The 19,444-nt window shown below is 40.7% G+C and overlaps 1 protein-coding gene across 2 annotated transcripts in view; it reads right to left on the bottom strand.

The window, feature by feature from the left end:
- Positions 1-19,227, bottom strand: part of MCM9 (minichromosome maintenance 9 homologous recombination repair factor) — a 47,172-nt gene extending 27,945 nt beyond the window's left edge. For both annotated transcript variants that reach the window (XM_030235507.2, XM_050972286.1), the window contains exons 1-6: positions 18,857-19,227; positions 14,770-15,086; positions 13,035-13,116; positions 11,886-12,086; positions 9,540-9,665; positions 8,184-8,303 (exon numbers count right to left, since the gene is read on the bottom strand). In XM_030235507.2, coding sequence (XP_030091367.2) covers positions 8,184-8,303; positions 9,540-9,665; positions 11,886-12,086; positions 13,035-13,116; positions 14,770-15,086; positions 18,857-19,166 — 1,156 coding nt within the window. In that variant the 5' untranslated portion in view covers positions 19,167-19,227. The remainder of the gene's footprint in view (positions 1-8,183; positions 8,304-9,539; positions 9,666-11,885; positions 12,087-13,034; positions 13,117-14,769; positions 15,087-18,856) is intronic.
- Positions 19,228-19,444: the final 217 nt, after the last annotated feature.

Below are 19,444 nucleotides of genomic sequence, written 5' to 3'. Positions count from 1 at the left end.
GATTTACCATCTGCTATCTTGGATTTTAGGATTTTTTTTTTTTAATCTCTTGCTGCTGCTGTTTAGTCAAACTGTGGATTTGTTCAGGACAGTGTTTCATGTGGATTGGGGTGGGTACCTCAGGACAGAGCCCTTTTTCAGCCACCCTAATAGCATATACAATTGGTTGGAAGGATGCAAGCAATTACAAGAAGAAGTTTCTAAGCCTCAAAAGCAATAGTGTGAATATCCCAAATATGCTCTTCTGTAAGATTATTATGGATCAGTGCTGATTAGTATGTTTATTTTCAGGCATGCTTTATTGTAGTCTTTTTCAGCAGTAGTAAGGAGTTTGGGTGTTTTCTTTTGTTTTTTTGAAACACCTGGAATTCTAAACTTCTCTGTTTCCTCTTAGCCTTTAAGGCAATCCTATTTACTGTGATAAACCCTGTTGTGGCAGGCATGAGACACTCAAGAATACATTACTTGCCCTGAAGCTTTTGCAGTGAGACATGCCTATTACCTGAGGCATCCTTGAAGATAAAAGGAACTAAGAAGTAACCTGTCAAGACTCAAGCCATTATTATGACACTTAAGAATTTAGTTATTCCTTCCAATCCTCATTAGCCTTATTTATATTCACTGTGCCTGTATGTGCATTTAAATTGTAATCTGTTATGCCAGATTACAGGAATATAGTTCTATTTACTAGTCACTGCCCAAATTATGAACTTGTCTAGGTTCCAGGCCCTTTAAAAAAAAGGCAGATTTCATTGACAGTGTAGCTCTGAATAAATACAGAATGCTTTCTGTTCTCTTTCTGCATTCTCTATTGGGATGAAGAGGTCCCAGACAGTGCTTCTGTCTTCCCACATCATTAGTGAAATTGTCTGCATTTCAAATGTGTGGTTTTGAAACTGGAAAGGAATTACCTGATCTGAATGTTCTTCTTGTATGGAAACTCAGCAGTAGTCATCTAGGGTAGATGAATGAATTAGTGAAATCCATTAATTTTTGGAGGCCTAGTTCTAATATGTGCTCGTAACAATCTTTCTCTAATTGTTTAAAGTAATAACCAGAAACCTAAAAATATTAACTCTCATCAGTAGGATTTAAAACAAAGAACTGGTTCCCTGAACTAGCAGTTACTTCACATGAGGGCTGAAATTCTGGGAACCTTATCTGTGATTTTCAATTATATTGCAACTTTTAGGTCTGCAGTGATATTTTGAGATTTTTTTCATGCACTTTATGTTCTATTTATAAGTCTATTTAGGATATCTCATAAATGTAAGCATGTAAATAACTTCGTTATCTGCTGAAGGAATGACAGGCTTATGAAGTCTGCCTCATGTTAAGGCTACTGTAGTAGTATCTCAGACTCTTGCCTTTATTGAATATTCAAATGAAAACATGATCCAAGTACAAGCTGCAACCAGAATCCATCCCACTGGTAGCGTGAAGGCTTTTTAGAAGCTTATGCCACACAGCGATGGAAGCAAACCATTATTGCTGCTACTGCAAAACCACCTGCAAAATTTAGGCAGTAAAATGATGACACCCAGCAAACCAATTAATTTAGAGGAATGGAAAAGTGAAGCTCTGTTGTCAGTCTAAAAGGTTTAAGAAGTCATCTGTGCATGAGAACTTGGGTGCAATAAACTTCAGTCTTGACTGTGGTGGGATGCTGCAGTAAAGTCTGGCACCACCTATCCTGATACACTCATGTGGCTTGGATACGCTGACTCACCAATAGCAAGAAAAATAATGCTGTGCTTGGTGAAAATTGGTGATGAACTACCCTACCTCATGAACTTGGCAAGATAAATCGCATTTCTATGATTTTTGAGAGGCTGGGTCCCTCAGGTCTTCGTAACTTTGTCCGGATCTTAGTAATCCATACACCCTGCCTTCGCATTTCCTGACAAAAATCACATTCCAGAGACAAAGAATTTGAGGAACCAACTTCCAGTCCCCCAGAGACTTCAGGCAATATCACAGCACAAACTTGGTATTAAAAGATAGAATGCATGTAGGGCATCTGTAAAGACTTGTCTCTGATTCCTAACATTTTAAAACAGCAGGTCTGTGCACAGCCAACCAGTGCTGACACCACAGCATTACAATTACAAGGTTGAAGATGTTTTCACTCTGCCACAAACCTTTACTTGAAGAGGCCACCAAGATGCACAGTGATGCTACAGATTCTGCTGACAGGATTGGTGATGTATCTCACTGTGTTTTCATCTCAAACAGGCAGGATATTAGAAGACTGTCATTCGTTATTCATGTGCAAAGAAGTAAGTGGATCAGACAAGGTAACATGGATGAAAAATGTGTGGTTTTCATGTCTAGCTTGGAAAAAAGTTGTCCCTCAGCTTATAGACACTGATTTATTCAGGCATCACCTTCAATCTGAATTACTATGACACTTCATTTTGAAGGAGGCAAAATGGTTCCAGCTCCATCAAAATGGAGACTAGTGACATTTCATCTTTCCAGTGGCTTTACAAAGCTCCACTGAAAAAGCCAACCCTACCTACCAGTCTTCTACAATGAAGTAACTTGGAGCTTTTCTACAATAACCACAGTTAATGGCTAACCAGACACTGTATACTTGAGATGGGAGTGACAAAGTCACAAAGAAATCTGGTGACCTGACAGTCCATTATTTTCTTTGGAGTGTCTCAGCTGCTGGTTTTCTGGAAGTCAGCTCAGACTGAAAGATTGCCACTTGTAGCTAGATTGATTGTCCACTGACCTCTGAAAATGCTGGTAGCAAGGAAAGGGAAAAACCCCGAACGTGCTATGCACGTATACTCCTAGCAAATCACATACCTAACTACCCTACTCCTTATCCATCTGCAAGAGTACAGATGATCTAATTTACTTTGAGAGACACACTTTGTTGCTGTGGGTGCTGGGTGGAGGGCTCTGCTAAGTGCTAACCAGGCAGATGCAGCAAAACTGACAATGATGGTGTGTAAGGGCTGACATTGTGTGTGGAACTCTTCTTCCTAGGCCCTCCCATTTCTGTTTGCAGTTACAGTTCTGCTTCTTAACAGGTACTTGGTCTTGTAGTGTGTGATATGAGAGCAGTGCTGGAGAAGATGGATGTAGGGCTTTTTCCTTGAGTTTTGGTCCAGGCAAAAATGATGTAAGGAAGAGCCAGCTGGAGGCACTAGAAAGGCTTTCTTAAAGGCAAACAAAAGGCTTCTACATGGAACTTAGGGGGTCATTGCGGGGGGGGGGAGATGGAGGGAGGATACATTTAAACATTTCCAGCTTTAGGTAATGCAGTTTTGGAGGCATGGCTGGGTACTCGCTGTCCACAGCTGCAGGGGTATGATTGCAGACAAGAGAGAGTCAGAGGAAAGAGGTGTGTGTGCTACACCAGATGCAAGAGACAACAGCTACATGTTACCAGCAGTGTTAAGAACTCGCTGAAACTTTTATGGAGTTCTTTGGTCTCCCTCCAAAAGCCCCTTGGTCCCAAGAGATAAGGATGCCAACCTTTCAAAATAAAGGTATCCTCCAGTTTGTCCTTTCTCACTGGGGGTGGGGGCAGACCTACACTTAAACAAACTAGAAAGAAGGACAGGCTTCACAGTATGGTAAAGAAAATGCTGAAGATACCTATTATTCGTCCAAAACTCAACTGCTTGAAATGCCTGCCATTTCAACAGCAGGATTAAAAAGTCTGATGAAGGCTGGCCTGGAGGTGTTAGAAGTGTGTAAGACCTGAAACCTTCAACCAACATGACAAGATACTGTTCCCACAGTATTTCCCATCCGAACTAACTATGGGCATTCAGATATACAACTGTTTGAAAAAAACCCAAAATTTTTGAAGATAGGTATCTCTTGGGCTAAATAATCTGTCATGCAGGTAGACAAGGTAAGCTCTCTCAGGACAAAGCCATTTTGGAACATCATTAGAAGAAATTAAGGGAATTAAAGAAGAGATGGGACATTGTTACAGATGGGCAAGTCTGACAATATTTGATCACAGCTTCAAATTTCATTTCTTCAACAAGTTTAGTAGACTTCCTACAGAGCTAAGGGCTTTCCAACTTGAGGCCCAGCTGTTGAAGAAACAGCCAGTGAAGCCATGCTCAAGAAAATATTTTCAGGTTACATGCTGATAGAAAATATTTCATGTACAATTATAAGTATTGAGGAAAACAATCCCATGGTAGAAGTGATGATCAGAGAAAAGCGACAGCCTATAGGCTGCATCTGTGTTAATAACTTTATCAGGGACAGGGTATGAATCCATGGTGGAAAATGGTTTCCTGGAACTACTTTGGCTTATGTCAACTAGGGAAGGCACAGGGACAGTTTGGAGATCTACACAGAGGGAAAAATATCTCCAGAGTCTTGCATACCTCAGGATACTGACACCACGTACTCTATTTATAACCACAGCTGGATGGCTCATGTCAGTGGCTTTGAAATGTTTTCTAATGGATCAGAACAGAGACAGCTGTTAGCACCTGAAGCCTGCCTAGCAGGGGAAAGCTTACCATGAAAGAAGAAAAGGAGTGGTTTCCCCCATGTCAGTTCCCTTCAATTAAAAGAAAGGAAATCAATAGCAAACTGCTGTTGGCATGATATGGACAGTGTTAGACATGGCAAAATACCAGCAAAAAGGAAGTACTTGCAAGGCTCTGCAGAGGCTCTAGAGGAGAGGCTACAGGGGTGCATGTCACACAGCTCAGAAAGGTATGTTATACAGAACTGGAGAGCTGGAGAAACGGCTGATAGTCTCCCAGATTTTTAGGCAAGTTGTTCTAAATACAGTTCACAAAATTCTCTCAGCAATCAATCTGAGGATGGATGCAACACCAAACAAAATTTTCAGAAGTGTGAACACTCGAATATGCACTAGCAAGCAGCAGATTAACTCTGAGTCCTGGATGTCCATGAGCTCCAGAGCTGCCAGCAGCTGGCATGCATTGGTTCCTGTTGCACACCATTCGATCACTGCAAATCTCAAGCTGCAGAGGTAAATGAAGTATTTTCTTACTAGAGATTATCTCATCCAAATATACATAAGGAGCATTGTGCCTCTGGGGCCTGCAAAACAGTTTATTTAACTCAGTAGTAAGGTGAGAACTCCCAGAGAGATCTTGCTAAGCCTCCCTAAGTCTCTATCTTTATGGAAAACTATGTATCAATTTCTAAAAATAAAAGGTAGCTGTATGACTCCCTGTGATTCTCAGATGAGAGACAAGTCAGGGAGAATGAACCGGACCTGTAAAATAAACCAGTGTAGACACAACGAAACAGTGGGACAGATGGTTCCCTCATCTTTCATTTACAGATCACAAAGTCCTACAGTGGTCAAATAAATTTTTACCATGGAGTTGTTGCGTGTGGGCTGGTCTGCCTGCCAGCTGTCATTAAAGAGATGTGGGAGGAACAAACCCCGGTTCCTCATATAAATCCTAATCTTGTAGAGAATTTGCAACAGAAAATTTCTGCTAAGTGTTTGCAAGAATGGCAACTTAATAAATAAGTGAGCTCAGAAACTTATTCACTGAGTGGAGGTAAAGTTCTGATTTTTTTCGAAACAGAGAACAAATTATCTGTCACTTCTAAGGGCTGTTTGCAGCAAGCAGGCAACTTGAGCCTGGGGATGAAAGATGAAGGTCTTCCAAACCTTCAGCAAGAAAGCAGGGTTTTCTCCTGGGTTATACTTTCTGAATCAGGTAAAACAGCACAGACTTTGTTTAGAAAGTGGAGCGGAAGGCAGGAACCTGATTGAAAAAGCAGAGGCCCAACAGCAAATTAGGCTTCAGGAGTTAGGGATTCTGAAATTCTGCAAGCCAATTCAAGTCACGTCCATAGGGGTTAATGGACTGCAGCAGGCACATGATACTGCAGGGGCACAAAGTATCATAGTGGATCTCAGAGCATGTGATGCCTAAGGTATACCAGGAAAGAAGGAGAATTTTGGCACAAGGAGAATGCCAATGACCTAATACGCTGTCCCGGTACAAATAAATACTTGTACAGAAAACCAAGTAAAACGGGTATGACAGTTTGGGATACAGAATTCTAATTCAATGCTTAAATAGCTTGTGTCCTAAACCAGTATCAGATGGGTAAAGGGCACAAGGTATCAGTGTACACGGAATCTTTCCAAAGGCTGGTTAGATACAGGTAGTTTTCTCTAAAAGAAGGACCCACCTTTTAGGAGTTATTTAGGGTTTGCCCACTCTCAGGTGTGTCTTTTGGCCTATGTAGACTGCAATCCCAGAACCAGCAATTAAATGCAATTCAGTCTGATTTTTATATACAGCAAGGAACTAGCTGAAAGTGAAACTTAGAGATTTAATATTCATACACTGGAGGGAAGAATGTGCATTAGGGCTGTTCTCTCATGGGAAGGCAGCAACTGGTAATTCAAAGTGTTCAATTATGACAAGGAAAGTAAAGCAGTTTAATAGTTCTCCAAACTAATTTGAAGCTTCTGCACAGAGAGCAAGTTGACAAAAGTCAATGTTAGGTACAGGTAGCTACAAGCAGATGCATAAGACAGTCCTTGCACAGGAAAAGCAAAGAAAATAGTAATTCAAACAACATCCAAATTCCTGGTCTAGAAATTAATACCTTAGTCCAGCAATTTTAGCCATGGAAAGGTTCCCTGAAATTAAATTAGGTTAATAAGATTCCTTGCTAGGCACTCAAGTTTCACTTGTGATAACGGTCCTGAAGAATTCTAAAGTAGAAATCTGGTGCTGCTGTCAGGTTTTGGAAAAAGGGACAGAGAGAAGTTTTTTTAAAATAAGGAATATTTAAGTGAAATACGGATGATCTAAAGGCCTAAGACAATCCTTTAATGAGATGAAACTTTATCTCCACACATCATTAGTGCACATATACCACAGTAAGCATATAAACTGCAATATTTGTCTTCAGGGACATGTCTTTGAACCTAGCCATCATGGCTGAGCTGAAAATCAGATCATATGGAAGGTGAAGCATGGGAGGGAGACGTGGTGAAGAAGGCAACAGCAACATCTGAGACTGAGAGCAATGTACACAGGAAATCACTTCTTAAAAAAATGGGCAAAGTCACACTGAAATACATGGCAAAATTTCACTCCAGGTCACTGCGAATCCCCTAGCAAATCTGAAATTATCCATAGTGTTCTCAGTTCTTAACACAGAACAAAAAATGGAGAAAAGTTTATGCTAAGCCTAAATTTTCTCTCTGGCTTCTCTCCAGACCTATTTGTTAACAGTTTGAATGGAAAGTCAGAGGTATATGCGTTTCATAACAAGTGCCCTGCACACAGGAGTGTGCATGTTCAACATCATGTTCCACCTCCACAGCTAAGGAAGACTGAGTATATACACAGCTAAGGAAGATTTATCCTCTGGTTCTCCCGTATACAAATAATGCTATTTCCCAGACATACAATGATAAGCAGCACCCTCTGAGAAATATTCAAATTACACATGCTACCTGAGACACTGGGATTTGACCCTAATTATTTTGTAATTTCAAACATACAAGCAGTATATTCATTTGTTCAAATAAAGTCATTGGCAGAGGTAATCTGACCCTGTACATTGTCCCAGAAGAGTTTGCAAAGATGCCTGTCATTGAGAGCCAGCTGGGACATACCTAAATTTAACAAAAGGAAGAAAGAGAAAAAAAAGAAAAAAGAAGGAAAAAACCCACTTGCTTTCTGAAGCCATTTTAAAACCATCTTCATGAGTAAGAAATAATTCCTCAACACAGGGGTGAATTTCCAGAAAGCAAACAGAAATCAAACTGGCACCCAGACAGAACACATAAAAGAACAGAAGAGAGGAGATTATCTGTTCAGGAGAAACCAAATGACGCTAGCTCATCACACAGCGTGAGCTCTGGAAAGATGTCGTATTTGTCATAGCTGGGAAATGCTAAAAATACAGGTCCAGATCACTCTCTGCTAGCAAAGCATTGAGAGGTGTCTCTGGATGAGGCTTGTCAGGCTCCCTGCTAGAAGCTCATCACAGTCCTTCCTGGAAACAGACAAAGAGGCAGGACTGCAGAGAGTCAGATCAGGCTGCACATGCCTCCACAGCAGTTCTCTGCTTCAACTGTGCTCACAACAACCTGAGCACATATGTTCACACACATAGAAGGCTTCTATACAAACATACCTGAGTGAGAGATAACCTGTTACAGCTGAAGAAGCACATACCTGCACTTGTGGATCCAATACCTGCTGTAAGCACAGAGCGTGGCATAATCTTTACTGCATACTTGAGGAACTGAGATTTTCCTGTACCTGGGTCTCCAACCAACAGAAGATGTGATTCACCTTGAGGGAAAACAGTGATGTAGGAGTAGACAGTTCATATACAGACAAACATTGACACAAAATGCTCAGATTAAATAATACTTGTCATATTCATCTAAAATTTAGCACTATATATACATTAAAATATGTAATTCTGCACTATTTATTTGGTGTGATAAATACATTTTTTAATAAAGTAATTTAGACACAAATATATACAGTTGAGTATTTGTGAAGTGTTTGCAGGTATTTGACACTTCCTGTAATGTGAGTTCTTACATTTTAGAATGCTCATTTCTCAGACTCAGCTCATTCTGATTATGAAAGAGAAGGATACCAGGTTTAGTTACCATTCCACTATTCAGTTATTTAAATTATGGCAAAATGGACTAATAAAATCAGCAGGCTGTTTTGCTTAATTAATTGTTTGCCAACAGTTACACAACTTTGTATTTTCATAACAATGAAATTACAGAAGTAAATAATTCAGGTGCTACAATCTCAGTAAAGTGCTCTAATTTTTTTTCACTGTTTTCTACAAAACCCAACTTCAATTCAAATATAAAGTCTATAATTTTATTTAGCTGTTAGAGCATTAAGAAAATCCTGTATTTGTATACAGAGACATACTTTTTAAAATTATTTTGACCTACATAGATTATGATCTGTGTACCACCTGGCACATGGCATATTTGCCATCTAACAACAACAGAAGGCAAATCAGCAGGCAGGTAACTTGGAGTTACAAGACTAAGTGAGATATAGTGACAATCACAGATGGAAAAGTCTGGCATTAGGAAGTAAAATTAATCCTTTAATTTTTCCTTTTAACATACTATAGTGATCCACATTAAGGAAACATTAAGATTCTATCCTTTGATGCCAAATACTGCTGGGAATATTCTACTAGAAATAAATTCAAAATGTCACTTATATAATAAAAAGTGAGATGTTTCAGATAAAACAGCTGCCTTTAATATTCTACCTAATGGAAACCTAAAAGTCTCCTTCTATTGGGTTTTATTTGGGAAAAATTAAAGTAAAAAGAGGAAGTCTAGACACCCACTTTAACTTGTCTGAGATTTCTGAAGAATAATCAAAATTTATTAAAATTTGTTCTCACTCAAGAAAATGGGATGATTATGCTTCCAAGTTCTTACTGGTTTGAGTTTGGAAGGGAAGGGGGGGGATGTGGGTGAGGACCGGGATGGGAATGACAGTTACAAAGGATGTGATACTTTTAGAAACAATACAAACCTCTGGTTCGAGTTCCAGCAGCATCAGTCCTCTGCACACCACCAGCAAGCACCATGGCTACAGCCAACTTCACCAGGTACAATCCAAAAACTTGAGGACATAAGCTAGCCAAAATTTCATTCCTCCCTAAAACAGGAGCAAAAATGGCACTCAGCAGAGTTAAAACTTGGCTTCCCAGGGACTCCCATGTAAACTGACAAATAATCAGTTGGGCAAGAAGAGTAGGGTAGGAAGAAGATTTTAATTTTTTTTTTCTTTAAATGGCACCTAGAGTGGTTGTTTGATCCAAACTTCCTTCATGACACAGAAGTTAAGTAAGTCACAGTCATAAGGAGCAAAGCCAATCCTATTGCAATTTAAGGAATGAAATGCCATCATGCAAATTGTTTTGTTCCACATTTAGAAGTGTAGAAGCTATGAAACCTAAAAATTTACAGATTTCAAAATGTCCCCTTGAGAACTGTTGTGTTTAACATTTAAGAAAACTTGTAACACTTATTTTGCCTTAAACCTGTGCACACATAGTGTGCTCATTTTCTCACTGTTACCTTCCTTCTCCTTTGATCCCTCTGTGTCACAGGTCCCTCTCCTCCTCCCCACTATAGTGTCTTTCCAGCAGCAGAATATTCCAATCTGCTCTGAAAATGCTGATGGTGTGGAAGATATGTAACAGGATCAATTCTGTTCTTTGAGATTCTGACCCTACCAGCACATAAGGAGTCTCAGGTTATATGCCATGTGTTACTTCCATTGCTAGGGAATAAAGTAGAGTGACCCATTTTGAGAGCTTAACTTCATGTTTTAAATTTAGATGCAAGTACCTGCTACTGGCAAAATACAGAGACCTAATGGATGACTTAAAGTATATGTGTTTCATTTGGAGGTCTTCTGAAGGAATTAACACATCTTTGTTCATCCAAAAGTGAAATTTGAACAATGCTGTTCAGCCACGTACCGAGCAGTGTGGCTGAACAGTTTGAAAAGTTAAATTTTTCAAGATTTAACTTCACAGTTAGGAATTAGCACCATTAAGTGACTGACATAAAATGCAGTAGTAGCTATAATTATATCTTGAAAAACAGAACAGGCACACACACATTCTGTGGCCTCAGACTCCTTAGTCAGATTCAATTTTTACCCTAAATTTCAACTCAAATTCAAATAGACTGAAACAGACACCTTGGGCAGTCGGGTCCTTCTAATTTCCACCTCAACTTTCTTATAGCCACTTCAAATTTATTTATTCAGATTGGGTAATATTAGATAAAATCACATTGCTCCCCGCAGGCTTCCAAAATTTGTCCTGAGAATGAAAGATTAAAGGGACCTCCAAAGAAGATCCTGGGTTACTTTCTGAATAGTTCTAATGAGAGTGATGAGAAATATTCTCGTTCCCAATAGCAGAAGAAAGAAATGTTATCATTCCAAACAGCAGGAAGCTAGAAATTTAAATTGCTTTCCAGGATATGCAGTTCTGAAGAATCTTTAACACCAACAGATCTACCCTTTCTTATTCTGAGCAGGCTCATTTGAGGGAGGTTTCTACCTGCTTTTCCTTCTGTTTGTCTTTAAAGAAGAAAGACTAAGCCTTTTGCAGGGTTTTACAAAACAGACTGTCAGCCTAATAAAGTAATGGAGACCCTACAGAGTCCACTGAGCTTCTGCAGAGTTGAGGAGAAGGCACTCGGATTATGGAGAGGGACAGAGCTCCAGACAGAACTACTGGTAATTCCAAGCTGGCTGACTGTGGACCATGGTAAGTTTAGGACCCAGCACACAGAACATTGACTGTTCTGGAAGCCATTGTGAATTGGAAGGCCTCCCTGCACCTAACTCAAGGACCTAGGCATCCCAGAGTTGTGTTAAAGATGGGATTTGCTAATCCCTATGGTAAAGATGCAGAGCTTAATTTGGGATGCAGAGACAGTGTGTCAGCTCTCTCAGCCCAGAGGAGCAGCTGTGCTGACTAAAGGCAGATCTGATCCACACTATTTCTTCTGAGAACTATGCTTCTTCTTTCTTGATTATAAAACATTTTTCTTTTTTTTTCCTCTTATACTTACATTCCTTTTAATTTCTTGTTAATAAATGTTCCAAGAAAGACTTGAATAGAAAGCTCAGAGGATGAAGATCAATCAATGCAGTAGGTTTGGTACTTCCTTCCACCCCCACCCCAGTAATATTAAAGTAAAAATTTTGTATTCTTGTAGTGAAAAAAATATATTCTTGATGAATGGGTGGTGAGATAGGATAATGGGATGAAAATGTGTTCAGTAACTGTATTTTCACTCCTGATTTCATCTCTATCCAATCAAGTGTCACAGATAACAGCTTTCAAGCACTAACCTGCTAAGGGATCATTCCTATGCCTTTCCCAGAAGTCTTCAAATTCCTTGCGAACTTCTTCATCAATTACAACCCCTGCTAGCTGCTCATTGTTCACTTTAACATAGTTGGCTTTTAAAACAAGCTCCAAGTCACAGCGAGCACCCTCGTGGAAAGGTTTCCACCTCTGCATTACCACTCCATACACTGTGATGTCATCTCCTAGAGGTAACAACAAAAATTAGTAAAATAACAAAAAAAAACTGACTTGAGACATGTAGACACTTCAGCTAGCTGTAACACACAATAATGTGATCTAGATCCTGTGTTACAGTTAACAAGGTTAAAAAAATCTAACAACAAAAAGCAAAACATCCTGCATTTACTGGAAGTCCAAAACAAAGATAAGATGGGTTGTTTAAGTTTCTGGTAGGAATTTGTTATGTCTTTCCACTTCTGTTTAAAGGAGGTGAATTCTTAAAGATATACCTCTGCTTGTTTCCTTTTTTAGAAGAGAGGAATTCTTGGTAAATTGTAGAAGCTGTTTCAATTAGATTGATTTTACAAAAAAAAAAAAAAAACTAGTCAAAACTTATTTGGCTGCCAGTAACCTTTGTGATGAACCCCAGAATCACTTGTTAACATTCTGACTAGAGCATTCTTCTGAGAAAGTACAACCACAAATTAATTTCTTGTCGAAATGTGCTCATCTGAGATTTTTTAGTCCACTCTCCATTCATCTTCCTGCCAATGAGCTGCTTCTTTGAATGCCAGGTAGCTTTTTCTACTCCTTAGAGAGGAGGTCAGGCCTTCCTGGCTGTCCAAACCTATGGAAGAGCATCTCACACTCTGTGTCCCAATCTCCAGGGAAGGTTTGGTGTTCTACACCAACAAGGTTTAACGTACTTTCTGTATGTCACAACTCATTACTTATTGAAACTGATCTGTCAAACAGTCAAGATGTGACCTGACATGGGGGGTGCATGACATTTTCTGGAATGGTCATCAGCTGCCACGCTAAGGTTCAGCCTGAAACAGCACTGGGACAGACAAACGCGCCTCATTCGAGGAGCCCCCGGCACTGACAGCCTCCTGGCAGAGATTCATCTCAAGTGGAAAACTAAAAATGCCTGTGGGTACAGACATGGGCAATTTATGCTATACCCTCACCTGACTTGCAACTGTCCACCAAGTCATCTTCCAGAACAACCACCATGCAACGAGGGATGCTTCCAACAGACAGCCTCTGAACCTAGAGGATGGGAAGGAAAAGCACTTCTTAAGAACTGCACTTTTCAAAAGCTTTTACAGCTGCTCTGGCCTGTGGTCGTTTCCTGGAACTGAGGTCAGTTCTTGATTTTTACCACAAAACTTACAGTAAGGATGCCAATGCTGCCCTGAACTTTACAATGAAAGTTTAATGCTGATATTAAAGGAAATGGGATTGAGTATTAAACTAGCAGAAGGTGCTCAATGCTGGGAGATCTTGTGTGATTTCAATATCTTGCTGAAGAAAGCTCACTAAAAGAGGTCATTTGAAAGACTAATCCTTTTTTTTTTTATTATTATAGTTTGAGTTATTACTAGGTACTACTTTGATACGTAAAGTTGACTTTGTTTACTGAAGCATGTGCATAGGTTAGCTAACACTTCTGAAGTGTCAGCTGACACACTGAAGTAGATGCTGAGTGAATATTCCTTATATTTTTCTGGTATTTAACCATGACCTGACAGTTTGAGATTGAGTTTAGGTGTCAAGGATTAAATCAAAAACAGGAAAACCCAAATATATATTGACAAATGTGCCAGTAACTCCTGTAATACTTTTTCTTTCCTCCAGGGCAAAGCCTGTGCAATCTTGTCACAGTCCATTTCCAACCAGCAATCTTTCCATTTACACTTAGAGCTTGCAATAGTTTTGAGAGTATCCATTGCACAAGAACAACAGTCAGAAGTACCTTTTCATTCTGCAGCCCAGGTCATACATGCCAGAATTCTAAATGTATTCACTCTCTGGTGCCTAGGAAGGTTAATTCACCCTGGTGTATTATGTAAATGGCCACAGGCAGTTCACATCACTGTCAGTACTGATGGCACATGCACAGTTATTTGCAGAGCTCAGTAGGAAACACAAGGAAAATTCACTGCTAGTTTAACTTTACTATTTTAACAAGTCCATGGTGCTGAAAATCCTTCCTACCAGCGAGATCTGTGTATAACTAAATCTAAGTTATGGAGATTTCCCATATGCCAGAAGTAATCATTATATGTTCATGCAATGTCGGGCTTATTTCCTAGAAAGTTTATTCCCTTACTAGTTTTGGTATTCTGAACTTTTAAGACCTTAATTTCTAACTTCACACATTTCTCCTCCACCCTGTCTGTACTTCCACCCAGGGCTACCATCAGAAACCAAATGCAAATTCTGGACGCAGGTTCTGTAAGGGTCACATATGCAATAATTGTTGAGTTCAGATTGGCTGAAGGGACGAACATTTGCAGACACCATGTATTGACCACACTGCACAGCTACAGCTGGCCTTGGCCAACACTGGGCTAGCTTTAGTCCTCAGAACCAGTATTGAACAACAGCATCATGTACAGGAAGTGCTTAGAGAAAAAATGCACACTTGGTGTTACAGGGATTCAAAGCGGAATGGAATTTCATCTATGGAAATTTCTTCTATTCACTGACTCCTGGTGTTTTGTACAATATTGAATGGAATTACCCAGTAACAGAAGTATGGTCTACATGTTGGCCTAATTTTTAACTCTTTGACAGGAAATCTCTGACCAATGGGTTACCTGGCTCCTTTCAGTCGTCTCAGGCATTTGTTTCAAACAACAGCAGACATCTATACTTTAACACCTTCCTCTTTTATCTGTTTTTTTTTTTTTTCTTTACCTGTTCCTGAATTTTGATTTCTTGATAGTCCCTGCAGCAGGTAGGAGAAGAGGTTGTTCCAGAGAGACACATGAACTTGGTTGAGTTGCAGCCCTCTTCATTGAGGCAGGTTGCTGGACGACAGAACGCGTAGTACTGCTCAAAGTCAGCCTTGACAGCAAACACGTGCTTGCACTTGTTGCAGATGTAACTCCGCTCAAACTCCAAAACCTTCACGGAACTGGTACGTATGACAGTCCCAGTAACAGACAGAAAGTGCCCCACATCCTTGGATTTAGGAATGTGCTCTCGAGTCAGCTCTGGGCAAACAGGCAAACCTGTTAGACAGAAATATGTACAGCATAAGGCTATGCTTATCAAATAAAGACTTACAATGCAGTTAAACAGAAAAGGTGCCAGACATATAAACAGTAGCCGTTGTTATTAGTGTTTCATAAACATGATTCAACTATTCATCTGTTGTACCATAAATCTGATTCACCGTCCTCAGATGGTGAAAATCATCAGACACTGAGCACTAGCTGAAAATGCTGCCAGTTTACTCTCCCACTCTTGCCAAGGGGTGAATAGTCACAAACAGTTTCCATTCATGGAAACAGATCCTGATGTTCTCATATCTGTATTAATTCAGATGTTCTTTTTGCAGATGCCATTTATTCTACAACTGGTTTATCTGAGTGACAAATTTTTAGTTATGCTACTTAATTGTGGTCCAGTGTTATTCCCACAGTTAAACAGGTGTAGCTCCTAATATTGTGTGAATTTTCAAGTCCAGACAAACTCACAGTCGGAGAGCATTTGACCTTAAATCTACATTGCATACCAGTAAACCTTGAGCACAAGGAAGACAGCATAAAAAGAATCCAAAGGGGTTATGAACACAGGCAAAGCAAAATAACTTGTATATTCAAATGCATAGTGACAGGACACTTTCCACTTGCTCTCCCTTAATTCCACCCCAGCAGCCCGTTCAGTTGTGTGCTGATCAGGCTCCAGAGTTCACCCATCACTTGGCACCAGAGTGGCTGAAATCCTCAGGAAGATTAATATCAACAACCTACAAAGTCCTTATCAAAGTATACGGTCTTGAAATGCTCACCCGAGCAAAATATTGCCTACTCAGAAATTAGTAATGAACTACAAAATACAAGTAATTATAAACTTAATTTCTTATCTTTACTTCCAAAATATTTTGGAATATTTTCTACAGAGATGTGAAACTACAAATCTGCTAGGAAATAATGTTTCTAAGGGGACCAAAACTATTTGTGCACTTGGGTCAAATATCCTCAGTGACTTTGGCTGGGGAAAAAAAAAAAGTCATATTTATTTCAGTGTTTTCAACCACAAATTCCTTATTTCAGACATGTAGAAACATTCCAGTTTAAGGTTTTTAAGCCACGCTTGACCTTCTGCTTTTGTTCAAAGAAAATATTTTTAACTATTGAACTAATTTTAACAGGTAAGAGATAAAGTAGAAAAAGTAGAATTAAATAATCAGGAGAAAGTATTTTGTAAAACTGCAAACAATTTTTTCTGTTTGACTCTAATAAAGCTATTTAAATGTTCTACCGAGCCTGTTGAAATTTTCATTCTACCACAGATTTGCATTTCTAGTCAGTTCAGGGGAAAAGAAAAATCCGTTATTTCTCCACCTGTTTTGGCTTTTTTTTTTCTTAGTTCAGTATTGCTGCCCCTGAAAAAGCTTTGAAAAATGCATCACATCTTACACTAGAGAGAGCTGCAGCACTGTTGTCAGGATATATGATGATCATCTCTGTGAATTTTGAGGAGACAAGAGTCTAAATGTGACAAAAAGAGCCTTCATTCTGATCATACTAGGCTGCTTGACAAATTCTTTAATTGAGTATGTGCCTCTTTGTATTAGTCACAAAAAAGCTATTTGAAATATCAGAAGCAGCTTGGACTTCAGTAACAAACGCAGCTCAGGCCAATGATAAATAAGGAAAAATCATTTAAAGGATTTGTAGCAAAAAGTAGAAGCTATACAATCGAATTCCTACAATGTTGAAATTCAGATAAAGAACTTTTACTTTCTTCAGTGAACTCAGGATAATCATCCATTATTAATTACTGCACAGCCACATTCCTTCCATCCTTTTTTGAACCACTAGATGCCCTGTCCATATTGGTAGAAGGTGTTGAGATTGTCTCTTATATCTGGTGTATGCAAAATCACTTTTCCTCACTTAATTCCAAGCCTGACACACAGATACCATGACCAAACTCATGGTAATTGCCTGCTGCTCCCAGCAGGAATAAGGCACCACATTCTTATTCCCTCCCTATCTGACATGGGAATGGGAGGTGGCATATCAAGATGAGAGTCCTGAAGGTAATCAGCACCCCCTTAAAAGGTAACAGTATCATGGGAAAATTTGGGTGGAAAAAAGGCTACAGAAAATTTAGGTTATTTCTTTTGTTTCTTCTGCAGTGAGCCTTTAAGTGGTACAGTACATTAACCAAATTCTGCGGACAGAGGTTATTTTGATCCAGCTGGACCTCTCGAGGATAACTCCCCCTGTTCTTCACCAACTTCTCTCCAGCTTATGGATGGAATTATCTGTGAGTCTGCTGACTGAATTATTCTACCAATGATCAGTCAGGCTTGCTTTTATCAGTTACTAAAACTATTTGATCAAAGGGGCTAATTTTGCCAGAGGTTGGTAAGGGAATATTTAGACAAAACATCACTGTTGGAGGAATGATCAGCTCCAGCAAGAGGCTGATATGAGGAAAAGGAATATCTTAAAGATACCACTACTCATGCAGATATATCTCTCCTTGCTGTATTCCTTTTAATACTCCCTGATAGCTTTCCAAATAAACATACTTGGAGTCTTTTTTATGCTGAAGCCCTGAATGATGTAAATGCATCTCACAACACTAGGCAGAAAGTTTTACCTCATTCCTGCTTTCATAGGTTCAGGAAGGTGCCTGAGGTCAAATTTCAGTCCAGCACAAGAGGCCATCCTTTTACCTCACATACTCAGCAGCTGTGTACAAGCTCCTCAGCACCTGAATACCACAGGCTAAATATATTTCTGATGTACACATTGTCATTACAACATTTTCATGGAAACTCACCGCAATGAAACACAGGCCTATTTAACAACTGTGATTTAGCCAAATTCAAGCTGCCAAAAGACTGAATGATCATAAGCCACTCCACAACAGGGCAGGGGAGGGAAACACAGGCTGCCAGCTCTTGGCTTTGCAGACTATTGCTCCAAATTGTTATGATCAGAAATGACCAGAAGGGATGGTGCCACTGCTGACCCAGTTTCCCACAACAGGCAAAAAAAGGCATTTCAATCCCAGAACCTGCGCTCCACATTTACCAAACCTGAAAGCTACTAAAAATTTCCCAATAATAAGGAATAATAATACATCATCCAGCAGTGAAAAAAATTACTGAAGCCTCCACTATTGATCACACCTTCCAACAGTTCCTTCCAATTTTATAACAAGCAATTTTATAACAGTTAAGCACAAAATTCAACAGTTTCAGACAAAATTGTTACATGACAACTCAAAATTTAGACTTTGCCTCTTCTGGATGATGGCTGGAGCCAATAAGGACTGAGTACCAACTGGCATGGTAGGGAAGTCGACCTACAGTAAAACTTTGGTACTATTTATCTTCCCCTAAAACTTTTTTCTCCAGGACTTTTTTTTCCCTTTTTTCCTTTTCTTCTCTCTACACCTTCTGTCTAAAAGAAATAATGTGAGACCAGTTGCCACTTCGGAGGAGTCTTTGCTCTGGAAAGGCTTTAGTGTAAGCCCTGACCCAGCGGGAGACACGCAGCCCAGTGGGGATGGCCACAGCTTTTCTCTGGGGACTCGGTCTACACGTGTTTGCACGTGTCCCCTGCTGCTCAATAAACACTAAGGATACCTTCTGCGTCAAACACTGGAACGGCAAGAATTAAACTTGCTCATTCCACGGCGCCCCAATAGCCGGTTACAGTGTACGGAAATTTTGGCAGTTTCCCCGAAGAGCCAAGAATGTTGGCAGTCCTGGCTGGGAGGTGAAGCTCGCTGCAGCCCCCGCCTCGCCACTCACCCGAGACCCTGGCGTGGAGGTTCTGCTTGAGACTGAGCTGTGCCGGCTCCGCGCTGTCCTGCAGCGCTGCCAGCGCGGCCCGGCGCAGCGCGCTGTCGAAAATCGGGAGCACCTCGCTGGGGAAGGCGTTGAAGTACTCCCCGATCTCCATGTTGGTCTCAAAGAGCGTCAAGGCGTCGACGACGACCGGGTAGTGCGCCTGGTCGTCCGCCTCCCTCAGGATGGCCAGGATTTCGTCCCTGTGGTGCTCCAGCACGTAGGACTCGAACACCTGCCCGATGAGGCTGACCTGCTCCGCGCTCAGCACCATGGTGTCCCTGGCTGCGCGGGCCGGCCAAGGCGCGGGGGGGCGCTCACACGGCGGCGCTTCCCGCTACGGCCGCGCGCCGGGCGGGAAACTTTGTTTTACCCTGGGAAAAGCCCAGCGAGGAGCCGGGTGAGGCGGGGCGGGGCGCGGCGGCGGGGCGCGGCTCCGGAGCTCGGCAGGGAAACCTCGTCAGGGTGGCACCTCCGCCCCGACGCTGCCCGGCACCAGGACCGCGGCAGGCACCGGGGCCGGGCCGGGCCGGGCCGAGGCTCCCGCCCCTC

The sequence above is a fragment of the Serinus canaria genome, chromosome 3 (genome assembly GCF_022539315.1).
Source record: "Serinus canaria isolate serCan28SL12 chromosome 3, serCan2020, whole genome shotgun sequence".
NCBI lineage: Eukaryota > Metazoa > Chordata > Aves > Passeriformes > Fringillidae > Serinus > Serinus canaria.
This window is presented reverse-complemented; position numbering and strand designations above follow the sequence as displayed.